Raw genomic sequence first — 13,738 nt, forward strand, 5'->3', positions numbered from 1 at the left:
CTGAGGGAATTCTGTTTTCCTCCTCCTTCAAAGGATTTGTGTGGAAAAAAGGGAAATTTGGAAAGACAAGGCATAAGTTACATCTAAAGCTGCAGATGTAAGACACTGAAATTACTGATAATCATGTGGTTTACAGAGGGCTTTGCTTCTCCAGCCAGACACCCCAACAGGGATGAGGAGTGAAACTTCCACTCTCCTGACAAAGTGAGACTTGCTCACCAAAATATTGTAGCATGGACCCAGCCCAGATCTTACAGAATACATCTATTTAAGCAAGTTTGTTATCTTGGACATATTTCCTTCACATTTCAGTCTTAAAAGTTAAAAAAAAAACACCAAACCAACCATAAACATCAATATATGCACTCAGCTCTTACCTTCTCTATGTCCTCTGCCTCAGATCCTGTGTACTGCAGAATTTCAGTGGTCTCACTGCAAAGAGGAAAAAATTTAATTGCCCTGACAACTCTTCTACTCATCCTCTCCCTCCTGCTTCAAAATGAAGCAGAAATTAATTTAAAAGGCAGAAACACAGAAGCAGAATTATGACAGGTTTTTTTGTACACCACTTAAGAGTTCTTGCAATAGAATTCCAAGTAGGCCTGTAAGTTGTTCCTTTCCTACTGGAAATTCAGGTTTAAAGAGTGAATGACCTGTGGTACCTACATAGTTTCAGTTAAAAAAAAAAAACAAAAACATCTTATGTATTAATTTGATTCCATTTTTCTTATACTTGCCCCAACCTATTGGAAGCCAAGTAAAATGTCCAACCAGCCTAACCCAAAACTTTCATAGACCTTCCATTTTATAACAAATACATTAATACTTAATTCTTAAAATAAAAGGCTACATTTATTATGAACTAAAATGGAGCTAACTGAAGCAATAAAATGCAGGCAGCAGGATCTCTAAGTATAAAAACATTTAAAACAGATTAATAGCTTCCTGGTTACAAGATTTTCTTACACATAGAGCAACCATCATAGAAAAGTCACTTGCAGAGTAGGGCCATGACAGCAGTTCCTAGGTGTACTGCACACGCACAGCCACCCTTGGTAAGACATGTGGCAAAACCTGCTCCAAGTGCTCTGGAAGACCTTTCATTTAGCTAACAAAACCAGAGAAAATAAACTGGAAGCCCAGAATGCATGCTACATCAAAAAAAAAACACACACACAGAGCAAAGCCGAAGAGCATGGAGAAGAATTTACAGACTGTTGAGCCAACCACTTCCAAGTTTAAGCAGTATTAAGGCTGGCATCTAAGATGTTTGAAGTAGTCACAATATAAAACTTGTAAATGCAGCAGTCCAAACTAGTTTCTGGACTTCATTAACATTGGTTGGATAAAACAGCTCTGGTATAAAAAGTTCATTCATCAAATGCCTTTAATTCCTATGAGACCCCAAGCTCTTCCAGTCAGCCATTCAAATGGGTGCTCTTAGTAGGTGAACTACTTAAAGAGTTTGCTCTCAACTTGAAAAGAAAGCAGAAAAGCTCACAGGACTCTTCAGTCAGAGGAAGAAAATAAACGTCCTCCTTCCAAAAGGAGCTGCTGTTACAGTGTAGCACATACACCTTCAACACCAAGTGTTGGTAATTACACTTCACCAGACTGTTACACTGGCAACTGCTGCAACAATGCAGATGAAATCATTTAATATTTGGCAGATGATTAGGATTTTCATTAAGATAAAACATCTGCTCAGCAGAAACAGCACTGGTATCAAGGAGAACATTAGCAATCTTAGTGCTTTGGTCCAGGAAAAGAAAAATCAAATTGAAAACAGAAGCTGTCTGTTCAAAATCATAGTCACAACAGCTGACTCACAAATCACTATCAAAGAAACGTTAAAAGATGCTCATGAACATGTCAAACTACAAAAGAAGCATCAATTTTAAGGTGGTCCAATGTTCACTGTAAAACACATCAAGCACCATCAAGTTGTTCCAAGCGAACAAAACAAGGTAACAGGAATTTTACTAAGTAACAAACTGTTTGTCTGCTGCACTTCAAAAGTAGTGATAGGACAAGCAAACAAGCGGGAAAGCATGCATGAGGTTGTTAAACCGTCTGTAACAACTCTCTTTAGTCTGTCTGAACCAGGTTTTGGTCATCCTCAAGGGTTAGTCAGGGAATTATATACCCATCTGCCTAGAGACTAATGGCTAGGTATGAATGTAATGCTTGCAAGTTAGCAAACAGACAGCTAAACACAGCTGAAGCTCCTGTGTATTTACCCAACACACAAGGCATCAGTGAGCTCCGGAGACATGCAAAGCTGAAATTTCACACATTCACAACTCCCCCACACCAAGGGGACAGAGATGTCCTTCAGATCTGAGCACAAAGATTGATCTGACAAGCCACTGTATACCCATCCACTGATGAGGATGCCAACCGGAGGGCGTTTGCTTAACAAGTGTACTGACCATGTACAGACAAAGGGGAAAGAGTTGAAATCACAGCAGGACCAGGTCTAGGATTTAGCCTCACTAAACACCATGGTGTATTGCTGAAACTCGATTTGATCCAAAGAACAAGCAGCATTTTTATCTTCACCCATAAATTCAAAACAGCTCTGCCCTCGGGGGGGATGCCAGTCCCAAGGTTTCCCACCCTCCCAATCCATACTCAGCCTGTTTCCTTCTGGAAGCCGTGCACTAGCTACTAACCCATGGAGGATGCACTGGAAGGCATCTGACCATGCATCATACCAACATCTGCCTTGTATGAATTACAAGGTCAGGAAGAAGTTACTCAGTTCAGCTGCTGACAGCACAATTATACTGATTTACCCTGGGAAATGGAGCAAGAAAGAGTAAACAAGCAGGCTACTATATACCTGAAGATCTCCTTTCACTTAGTCAGCTGGATTACAGATCATTTTGATGTAAAGTAAATCTGGCTCTTTGACCTTTAAGAGTGTCCTTTCCAGAAAGTTCTTCATGAGGGACTGTGACTGCTTATGTTCACATGCTTTTAGATTAAGACAGTCTGATTTGCTACATACTACACCTATAAGACCTAGGAGTCTCTTCATCTCAAGTCTACAGTGCACACATTCTTGCTTCTCAGCTAGAGAAAGCCAACCAAGCCCAAAAAAACCCTTCAGTCTCTGTAAGTAAAGCCTGCACTGCTGCCTCCTTTGAGCACCAAGTCCATCAACCCCTTTTCAAATGTGAAAAGCTGTCAGGTGCATGCCTCATAAGGTCAAGAAGCAGAAGCAAGAAAAAACACCACCCCACAACAAAAATGGAAATTTATTTCTCCTTTTACTATGTAAAACTACCAAGAAACTAGTCAAAGTCAGGACAACTGAAAGGTAGTTTCAGGAGAGGAAAACCCCAAACCTTCCAAAATGTCCTGAGAAAATTTTATTACATCACATGCTACTCAAATCATGCAAGCACTGCTATACCTTACAGCCTTCTACACATCCATAAGCCACTTCAGCCACTGTCACAAGCTAACAGGAAGAGCAGAGGCATCCACACCAACCACATAGACAATACTGTCATAAAGGGAGACAGACCTTGGTTTTGCAGAGCAAACAGAACAGATTCCTGGCTTTGTTCCTGAAGCGTTTTTTGAACTATGAAAAAGTTTATGCTTCCCTGTATCTGACTTCACAACAGAAAAGATGCAATGCCTCAGTGCCTCAACAAAGCAGGATGGAACAACACTGCAGGTCAGGGCCCATGAGCTTTGCAACACTGGTAAGTTAATTAATAAATTCCATTTAACTTACTATTGTACAACTCTTTATCCATTCAATTTGTTAAAATTTAGAAAAACACTGTTTTACTAGACAGTAATTCTTTACCATAAGGGTGGCTAGTGTGATAGTTTGAAGGGAGCTAGAACATTTTGTTGAGAAGAGTTAGATTACAGGCTGTGAAAGGAAAACAATGGTGATGTCCCTCATAGGCTTGCTGAGATGTATAAGAACAAGAATCAAAACATAGATAAGGCACTACTCTTGTTGGGGAGCTCCAAGCTGCATCTCTCTCTCTCTGACTAATCCACTTTGCTTCCTAACCCCTTGGCTGAACCTCCATTCTTCCTTGGGACTCTGCTAAGGTTGAGAGGAGTAGGGGGAAGGTGAAGGGGTGGCTGGGAGCCCCTCCTGGGGACTCAGGTTTCTGGGAGGACTGTTGTGTTTCTGTATTACCTTTTATCTTGTATATTTCTGTATATACTGTAAATATCTGCTTGTATATTCTGCTAAGCTCTAAATAATAAGCTTCATTCAATTTCCAGAGTCAGCTGAGTCTAGTCTGGGTGATTTCCAAAGTGTGGGGGGACAGGGAACACCCAAACCATCACAGTGAGACACCGGAACAGGCTGCCCAGGGAGGCAGTGGAAGTCCCATCCCTGGAGGTCTTTAAGGCCAGACTGGATGGAGCTCTGAGCAAAGTGATCTAGTGTGAGGTGTCCCTGCCCATGGCAAGGGGGGTGGAACTAGATGATCCTTGAGATGCCTTTCAGCCCTGACAATTCTATGATTACCTAAAACAGCTTTATAATATTCCAACATTGTAACACTGGCATCAGGCTTCCCAAATACAACAAACAAGTATACAGTCATGCCACAGATGCAATACCCCATAATATTGTACACATTTGATACCATTGCCACAATATTGCAACCACACAGCACAAAAGACTTCTCAACTGACAAGATTTGCTTATTGGCAGAGATTTTAGGATTTGCACACATTTTTACTCAAAGACTCAGTCCTGGGGAGGGACTATTTACAAGGTCTTGTAATGGCAGGACAAGGGGTAATGGGTTTAAACTGGAAGAGGGGAGATTCAAACTAGATGTTAGGTTCTTCACAGTGAGGGTGGGGAGACACTGGAACAGGTTTTCCAGGAAGGTTGTGGATGCTTCCTCCCTGGAGGTGTTCAAGGCTAGGTTGGATGAGGCTCTAAGCAACCTGTTAGAGTGGGAGGTGTCCCTGCCTATGGCAGGGGGAGGTTGGAACTGGATGATACATTCTATGATTCTAAAAGAATTCAGTTTGCTAACCTGATCTCCGGCAAGAAGGTTTTCTTGTAAGCATCCTCAATGTCCTGTAGATACAAGGGAGACACCTTTTTCTCATAAGGCTAAAAACAAAAAACAAGATTGTTATGTGAATTTTCTCTTTTTTCCCCACCAATGCACATTCCAGTCTAAGCACTATCTGTCAAGAACTCACTCTTGTATTTGAACCAAATCCCCAGTGAGCCACAAACACATTAATGAAAAATTGAATAATTAAGACATTTGGAATGCTCAGAACTTATATGACACTAAGTATCTAGAGTACCCCAAGGAACAAGCCAGACTGCATTAATTGTTGCTTTGTCATGCTTTGCCCACTGTTTCAACAGTTAGCCATACAAGTAAGCTTCTTCTAATACACTAGTGAACCTAGAAAGGGAAAAGTATGTTCAGCAGAAGACAGCAAAAGCAAAATAAACTTTCTGGCAACTTATTTCAGTTCGTTACAGTAACTACCTTGTTCTCCAGGAGGTCACAGACTAAGAGCATCAAAGAGTCTCAAAAAGTTAAACTCTCCAAGGGCTGAATAATCCCAGGTACCTGCATACTCATGTCACACATAATCAGCCAGTCAAAAAACAATTAAAATGAAAGAGAACCACAGACTAGAAGGTTATCCAAGTCTTTCTTTTCACTGACAGTACTGAAGTGCAACCATTCCTCCAGTTTCAGGCAAGTGCATGGACAATCACCCGTTCCGAATACCTTAGAGATTTCATGGTTATTATACTTGCTTTTAAAGCAGTTCACCACCAGATGTGTCTGCCACATGGTGGACTTTAACACCCCATGGGAAAAATGCTACAGATTTCTCTCATCTACCATGTGTTGCCTTCAGTTCAAATCTAAAGTACATTTCCTGCTTAAAACGTTCATCTGAGATGCCCATTACGTTGGAAGGATCTGCACCTCTGCTAGTTGGGACCACTGGAGGGCTTTTTCAGTGCCAGCAATGGCATACTGAACACAAGTCCAAGACTCCACCCCCCAAAGGAGGCAGAATTCCCAAAACTATCAGCACCAGCATTCAGCAATCATTGCTCCAAGCAGCATTTTCTCCATAAAGGTCTCAAAATTGACACTATATGTTCCAATGGCAGGGAGCTCACAGGTTCTCACAATACAGTGAGAAGCTTCTAATTCTGTCACTGAAGGTGCCAAAACAAAATTGCTATACAGTTTTCTTATACAAATGAATCTTGTTCATGAAAGTGCAGAGGCCTAAACTGCTGCAGGGCAGAATGGGAAAGTCACTCGATTGGTAGACTACAAAATTCAGGCCACACAAATCACAAAGCAGCAAAGGCAGCCTTCCATGCATGGCTCTGAGGTCACTGCCCTTCAGCAATCATCAGTCCCTCCCTTAAATGAGCAGGAAACCACAAAATGAAACACTGTTAGCTCACCCTGGCACATGAACACAAGCATATATGCTCCATGAAGCAGGCATCACTAAATACCTCAGAGAGGTGACAATTTCTTTAGTCATAAATCAAAGTTTTCTTTGAATCTCCAAAGCTTTCCACTGCTAAGTACTTTGTCTACTTATTTCCCTCAGTCTTTGAGCAATGTATGAGCTAAACAGTTAATACTCCTAACATATTTAAGAACAGTTAGAAGTACATGTCTAAATATAGCAGGGAAACAAAAAAACCACAACTTTAGTCAGTATATGAAATATTCCACAGCTCTTCTGATCCAAGACTGTCTTAACCCAATAATGCAGTGAAATGGTATAACAAGAGGTAATTTGAAGGCAATACTATAGAGCTACATTAATATTCTTTTCATTTTAACAGTCTCCATCCAGAGCTATGACTTCAAAAACAACATCTTGAAGAAAGCGATCATGTCATCTCTCTCAAAGAAGGAGCTTTAAGAGCAGAAGTTGTCATGTCCAAGCTGTCAAAGGTCATAAAGAGTCACACAGCATGACCTCAAACTACATTGAAGTTGCACTAGTGACAAGTAGTAACTTGTTAACCTCATCAAGTTTGTGACACTAGCCAGAGAGCTTCCCAGGTATTATATTTCAAGAAATATCTACACAAAACTCAGTTTTAAGTTGGAAGTGATGGTTTCCCTCTGTTAGCACAAGAGCACCAAACAGTAATTCTCTTAATTTTCAGAAATTCAGTTAAAATTGCTGATAACAAGTCTGAAAGAGCAGTTAGCTGGGGAAGCTGACAGGCACTTCTGGCACTTAGGAAGTACATATATCTTAAGACTTTATTGCAAGAAGCATGTTACCTGTCTGCAACTCCTGCAATGGCAGCTACAAAGGTTGGGGTTTAAGAGCAGATAAACTTTATAGAACTTTTCAACACAGAAATGACAGCATACTCATGCAGACAAAAAAAGGTTGCTGTTTTTATTGTTTATTTTATTATGTCATTGAGTTTCGCTTGTTTGATGGTTTTTTTTTTCCAGAGCAAGCATATCAGAATACCTACACAGTTTCAGAAAACACATGTAAGGGCACAATTCCAACACACATTAATAGCAAGTTACAGTAGCAAGAGATAATTACCTCTCCTTTCTCTTGAATCCTCTTCTGTACCTCTGGGACAGGTACATCTACATAGATAACCAAATGCGGTGGCAAGAATTCACAAATGCTGATCTCTTTGATCTCCTTGTAGTGATCAAGACCTGTACAAAAATAAAGGGTAGGCTCTTCCTCAGATAGGATTCCATTTCTAGAACAAGCATTTATCAAAAAAGAAGCAAAAAACAATTAAACAAAGAAGCCACAAGATGGAGATATAAGAACCTTAATATGGTTTTATTGAAGTGCAGATTTATTTGTGACCTAAGTTTAGAGAAACCTTGGTTTTTCCTCTGTTATTTAGAAACAGCCTCTCGAAACATCACAGAGGCTCCACCACTCAGGTCAGCTGGCTGGGGATGCCTTCTGTCACAGCCTCACACATGAAATAAATGGCCCTGTCCTACCACCAAGGTAATAGTGTGGGAAAGGTGGTAATGAAAAGAAGTCATGACTCAACAAGACTTATTTCCCAAATGGGAGGAAACCCACAGAACAGGGAGGCATTCACCCTAACCTCCAATGCACACAAAATCATCCTCAGCTGAAGTAAGTAATTTCAGAGACCAACAACCCAACAGTAGCCCTCCCTCACCTACACTGTGGAGACACTCTGGGCCTCCAGTTACTGTTATTCAAGAGATCTGTGCTCCTCGAAAAGTAATAGCAGACCTCTCAAAAAAAAACCCGTTACTTAACCTCCCACCTAAGCTTGCAAGGTTATAGTCTGCCTGAAGTACCTTCAGTGGTCAGCATACACAACCACATTTCCAGGGAACTACAACAGTTCTGGTTGATAGGACAAAAGCAATACAAAAAACATTTTCTTTAACATAAGCAGAAATGAAGCCTTGACAAAAAACTGTCAGTCTTATGGCCTGAGGTTGGTCCCTGATGCCTAGAATAGTAAGGTGCTTAACACCTTATGAACAACCCTGAATACTTAAACTAGTCCACCACCCAAGCAGGCCGTTCTGTTTCTTGAAAATTGAATTTATCACATTTCTGGCTAAGACTATGGCAAATAACTTCCTTCTACATTCAAGTAACTTACAGCGTTTGTGGATATAGCCTTGTTTAAACATTGCATCCAGAAACACAAAGTCACTGTAGGGAGAGCGCTCCATCACCACGCCTTGTCCTGCAACAAGTAGGTCCCAGTCAGCAAGGTTCAGAGACTGCTGGCAGCAGCAGCATTTCAAATTAAAGACAGTACTGCACTTACATTCAATTTTCTGAATGCTTTTCTAGCAACTCCATATAAAACAAAAAAGCCAAGTTTAGGATTGCACAAACATACTGGATATGTAATGTTGAACATGGCTGCATTACCCATGTGTTCTCCCACCATCCCTATCACTACAGCAGCAAAGCATTACTGTATCCAAGGAGTACATTGACATATGTGTTTGAAACTTTCTAGCATTCACATCTTCCCATCTTTTTTGGAAAATACTTATTAAAGAACAAACAACAGTTAAATCAGCACTGGTAAAGGAGATCTTTTCTCACCAGAAGACACTTAAATTTCAACAATGCCATTACGAAAGAGCATTTAGTGAAAGTCTGAACAAAAGACACCATCAGGACCAAAGTCAAGCAGAGTTCTTAAAAGGTGGTAAAACTCATGGCTCCCTTGGGATGTTTAAAATGTCTTTCTGAAAACAATCATCAGAGATTGTCAAATGAAAACTAAATTGGTAAGTGGCACATATTTCCTTTGCTGGAAATGATACCAGATACTGTTCTAACAGAAAATGTTCAAAAGAGTTATCTAAGTGGACTCATTCTGTATTAGGAGGGGGAAAAAAAGACAAAAAGCTTAACAATAAAAGAACTTTTCATTTTAAGATGCTGTGCTAGTTTAAAGCCCATTGGAATACTCTGAGAGAAATTAGATCATTGGTTGTAAAAAGAAAATAATGATAAAGTCTATTACTCACTGATTTCCTAAAAGGTACAGAAAGCCAAAGTATAAACAGTTATTTCTTCTTTGCTCTGGGGCAATTCTCTCGTCACTTCTCTCTCTATCTCTTCCACTAACTCTGACTGACCAGGTAACACATATGCCTTGCTAGTTGTTTTCTGGCTGGGAGAGATAGGGTGGTATTGGTCCCTTCTGGACTTTCTTTGTCCGACAGGAGAAGTTTGGATTTTTCTACTATTTCTACATTGTATATAACTGTAAATACATGTAAATATATTGTGTATATATGCTTGTAAATTTAGCTTTGCTGTAAATATAGCTTCACCTTACTTCCAATCCATCTGAGCTGGTCTGGTAAATTTCGGTGGGGTGGTTCCCAACCCACTATAGATACCGATACCAGCAAAGTACTTCAAAACAGCTCACTGACAGCTTATACTTAGAAGTTAATTTAGAAACCAAATGTATTTACTGTGAATGCTAACCTGTAGCCAGCAGATGCTCCAAAGCATCAGCGTACTGTAAAACACGGTTGCCAAACAGCCAAGCCTGCAGTCGATAAGAATGTCCATCAGCACATTTCGGATCATTGTAAAACCTCTCAAGGTTACAGAAACCATTAAATTTCTCAGGCAGCTGTGATCCATCTCCCGAGATTGTATTTAGATAATGGATGTCTGCTTCTGGGAAATACTTCATTCCTAACAAAAAAAGGAAGAAGCCACAAGAAAGCACAAACAAAAACACTAAGTTTTATTCATTTGCAGTAAACATCTGTTCAGCTTATTTCAATATATAGCTGTATTTTAAGCAACCCCTACTACAAACAGCACAAAAGCCTTTGGTCAATCACATTACAGAGGGCAGATAAACCTTAATTTGAAGTATTGCCACTTTCACCTTCCCAATGAGAGCTGGTTCTAAGCAGAACCTTTTTCCCCCTAATCCTCTAAGCACCTTGAAGCTTTGCTACACCCATGCTCAAGGTGCTTAGTGACTTTACCAGAGCCAGAAACTCAGTGAGCAAAGTGACTTCATTAGAACTGAAATTTCATGCACAACAAATCACACCTTCTCAAGTATCCCACAGATTTGGTAAGTATTCCAACTATCATTTCATACTTCACCAACACTGTGTTGTCCTCTTGTCCATAGGCCCTTCACATGAAGCACTGCCTACCTAACTGCTACTCAGAGAATTGCTGTTTAGGTGAAGTATCTTTCTTCACACAAGAATCACAACTACACTGTTAAATTCTATTAGCTATTAGAGAAACAGGTTAAATAAGATTTACCTAGTTTTTCTGCTATTTTTTGTGCAAGCTTGCCCTTCCCAGAGGATAAGTTCCCCTCCACTGTGAAGACTTTGCTGTATTCAGTGAACTTTTTCGTAGTTCTTTCTCCCAACATATAAGCCAACCAACCATACTCCAAATTCCGCTCAGGGCTAACATGAATTCTTGCCTGAAAGAAAAACAACAACATCCACATATTTTAGTTCTCTTAGATGAACCAGGCATGCTCAAAATGCACCTTTTTTCAGACCTCCTGCACGTGCAGGAGGATATACACTCACACATTTGACAAGGCTGAGATAACAGAGGCCATAAAACACTTCTCAGTGCCTCTAAAACAGGATGGCTCTGCCTGAAGTCTGCTCTGAACCTTCATGGCCAAAGCCTTCCAGACTTACTGAAGACTACACACAATGTGCCCTGCATTCCTAAGGCAGACTCTACAGTCAATTTTTGTTTGGTTAGTTGTTGTTGGGCATATATTAACATTAAACTTTCTCCCTGTTTCAGGACCCCCCCAAGTCTCTCCAGAGAATTACAGCTTCATTTCTGCACAAAACAGTCCCTGATCAAAGGTGTGAAGAAATAGCACCTGGCCTGTAAAGCTGATGGCATTATCTTACTAACCATTCCGCAGCAAAGGCGACAAGAAACTGGTGCAAACAGGATACAGCTTGACTTGAACAATGACATGACCTTGCTTGCACACCAGCGAATTTATTTTCGCATGCTATTCTTCTGCTCGAACCACCAGAGATGCCATTCACAAGCTTAAGCTCACTGTGTCACCACACTCCAGACTCACATCTATTTGCTTGTACCTCTACCGAAAATCTCCTTCTCTTCGAATCCCCCTGGGAATGACACTTTCTACGGGGCAGCCAGGCTCAGCCTAGCTCAGCCTTTCCCCGCCTCAGCGCTCCCCGAGCCCAGGAACGCCGCCGGGAGCTGGCAGAGGCCGGCTCGGGGGCCCAGCTCGGGGGCCCAGCTCCGCTCCGAAGGAGCAGAAGGCCGCGCGGGCAGCCCCACAGCCGCTCAGGCCCCTGCCACCACCCCACGGGGAGGCCGGAGACGCTCGGGCGCCCCAAGGTGAGCCCGCCCGGCCGCGCTGACGGTCGGCCTCTGCGGCCCGAGAGACCGTGGCTGGGTGCAGGGACCACCCCCTTCCCTGGCCCCGCTCACCGCCGGCACGACGGCACTCCTCAGATGACCCCGAGCGGCGGCGGCCGCAGCCGGACCGAGCCTGCCCACCCACAAGGACATAGCGGCACCGAGGAGACGCGGCCAGCCCCGACGCGACGGAGGCAGCGGCGCGGAGAGATGACGCCGTGGCGGGGAGGGTGGGGCCCGTGCGGGGCGGTCCTGAGGGCTGGGTCGCTCCGACCCGCCGCTGGGCTCGGTCGGCCTGGAGCGGGCGGGCGGCAGGCGAGTGGGTCCCCTGGCGGCCGGGCCCGCGGCTCTGCGGGCAGAGCTCCGGGGAAGTCACATTCCCGCACCAGCGTCCCTGTCGCTTCCTCAGGTGTTGATCCCTTGGCCGAACTGCACAGGAGGTCTCCTGCGAAGGCGCCTCATGCTGCCGCTGCCCGCTGTGTGTGCGGGCGGAGAGGAGCGGGATGTTCGGGGCTTGGCCTCTGCGCGGGCAAGCCGCTTCTTCCTGCCTTTTCTGCCATGACAGGATGCCACTGCACACTGGCGGTGTTCTGTCGTCGCGTTGCTTTCCAGCAGTCAGCGTGGTGGCTCACACAATTGGATGTGGATGATGCAGCCCTTGTGCCCTCGCTGCCTCCTCACTGCCAGCCAGAAACATCAAAGGCAGCCTCCTCCTCAGTGTTGCCCCTCTTACCAGAGGGAGGGTAGGCAGGCCCACTACTCCTTGTTCCAGACTGATGGGCACCCGTCTGTTAGAGCAAAGGCCCCACTCGGGATTTGCAAAGGGAAAAAAGACCACAGAGGTGGTCAGAGGACAGGAACACTTCTCACATGAAGACAGGCTGAAGCGGTGGGGGTTGTTCATCCCGGAGAAGAAAAAGCTCTGGGAAGACCTTATTGAAGCCTTCCAGTATTTGAAGGGGGCCAGCAAGGCAGCTGGAGAGGGTCGTTTTACAAAGGCATGCAGTGACAGGATGAGGGATTATAGCTACAGACTGGGAGAAGCTAGGTTTAGATTAGACATTCAGAGGAGATTCTTCCCCACGAAGGTGGTGAGGCACTGCAGCAGGTTGCCCAGAGAAGCTGTAAAGGTTCCAACTGGGGAAGTGTTCAAAGCTAGGCTGAATAGGGCCTTGAGCAACCTGGTCTAGCAGGAGGTGTCCCTGCCCGTGCCAAGGGGATTTGAACTAGATGATCTCTGAGGTTGCTTCCAACCCATTCTATGATATGATATGATATGATATGATATGATACGATACGAAATAAAGTTCTGCCTCTTTCTCTAGCTGTATGGAAGCCCATGATCTGGCTCAGCTTCCAGTTCTCCCTTTAAAACACCTCCTGCCCTCATATTTTGGGCCTTTGATTTGAGTTGTGTTTGCTAGCCTAGCTGGGGGCAGCATGGCACCTTCCATACGGGCACCTCTAACTGATCACATCCTCATCTGCATCCTTATTTGTCTTTCTGTTATCCTTGGAGAAAGGGATGGTGAAGATCCACCAACCCTCATACACATTTACCACTCTTCATGATGCCACCAAGTGCTCCCAGCCTTGAATTGCTCAGCCACAATGGAGAAAGGATTCCTACTGCTCTTTATAGAGAGAAGAGCATCTGCATGTCATTTCTTGCTGTTGCTCTCTGCTTGTGGCAGAGCTCCCTGGGCCTTCCATCGGGATTGAGGGTGAACTACACTGGTTGCCTTCAAAAGTTAAAGGTGGACTGAAAATGGGGACCACAATGGGACCACAATGAAGTAGCAAA

General features: G+C 43.4%; 1 protein-coding gene across 1 annotated transcript in view; it reads right to left on the bottom strand.

Moving 5' to 3' along the window:
* Positions 1–12,139, bottom strand: part of NDUFA10 (NADH:ubiquinone oxidoreductase subunit A10) — a 46,902-nt gene extending 34,763 nt beyond the window's left edge. The window contains exons 1-7 of the mRNA XM_064160003.1: positions 12,007–12,139; positions 10,825–10,993; positions 10,015–10,230; positions 8,657–8,743; positions 7,585–7,706; positions 5,037–5,116; positions 378–432 (exon numbers count right to left, since the gene is read on the bottom strand). Of these exons, the coding sequence (XP_064016073.1) occupies positions 378–432; positions 5,037–5,116; positions 7,585–7,706; positions 8,657–8,743; positions 10,015–10,230; positions 10,825–10,993; positions 12,007–12,087 (810 nt within the window). The 5' untranslated portion in view covers positions 12,088–12,139. The remainder of the gene's footprint in view (positions 1–377; positions 433–5,036; positions 5,117–7,584; positions 7,707–8,656; positions 8,744–10,014; positions 10,231–10,824; positions 10,994–12,006) is intronic.
* Between the last annotated feature and the right edge of the window lie 1,599 nt (positions 12,140–13,738).

Source organism: Pogoniulus pusillus, chromosome 2 (assembly GCF_015220805.1).
Source record: "Pogoniulus pusillus isolate bPogPus1 chromosome 2, bPogPus1.pri, whole genome shotgun sequence".
NCBI classification, from domain to species: Eukaryota; Metazoa; Chordata; class Aves; order Piciformes; family Lybiidae; genus Pogoniulus; species Pogoniulus pusillus.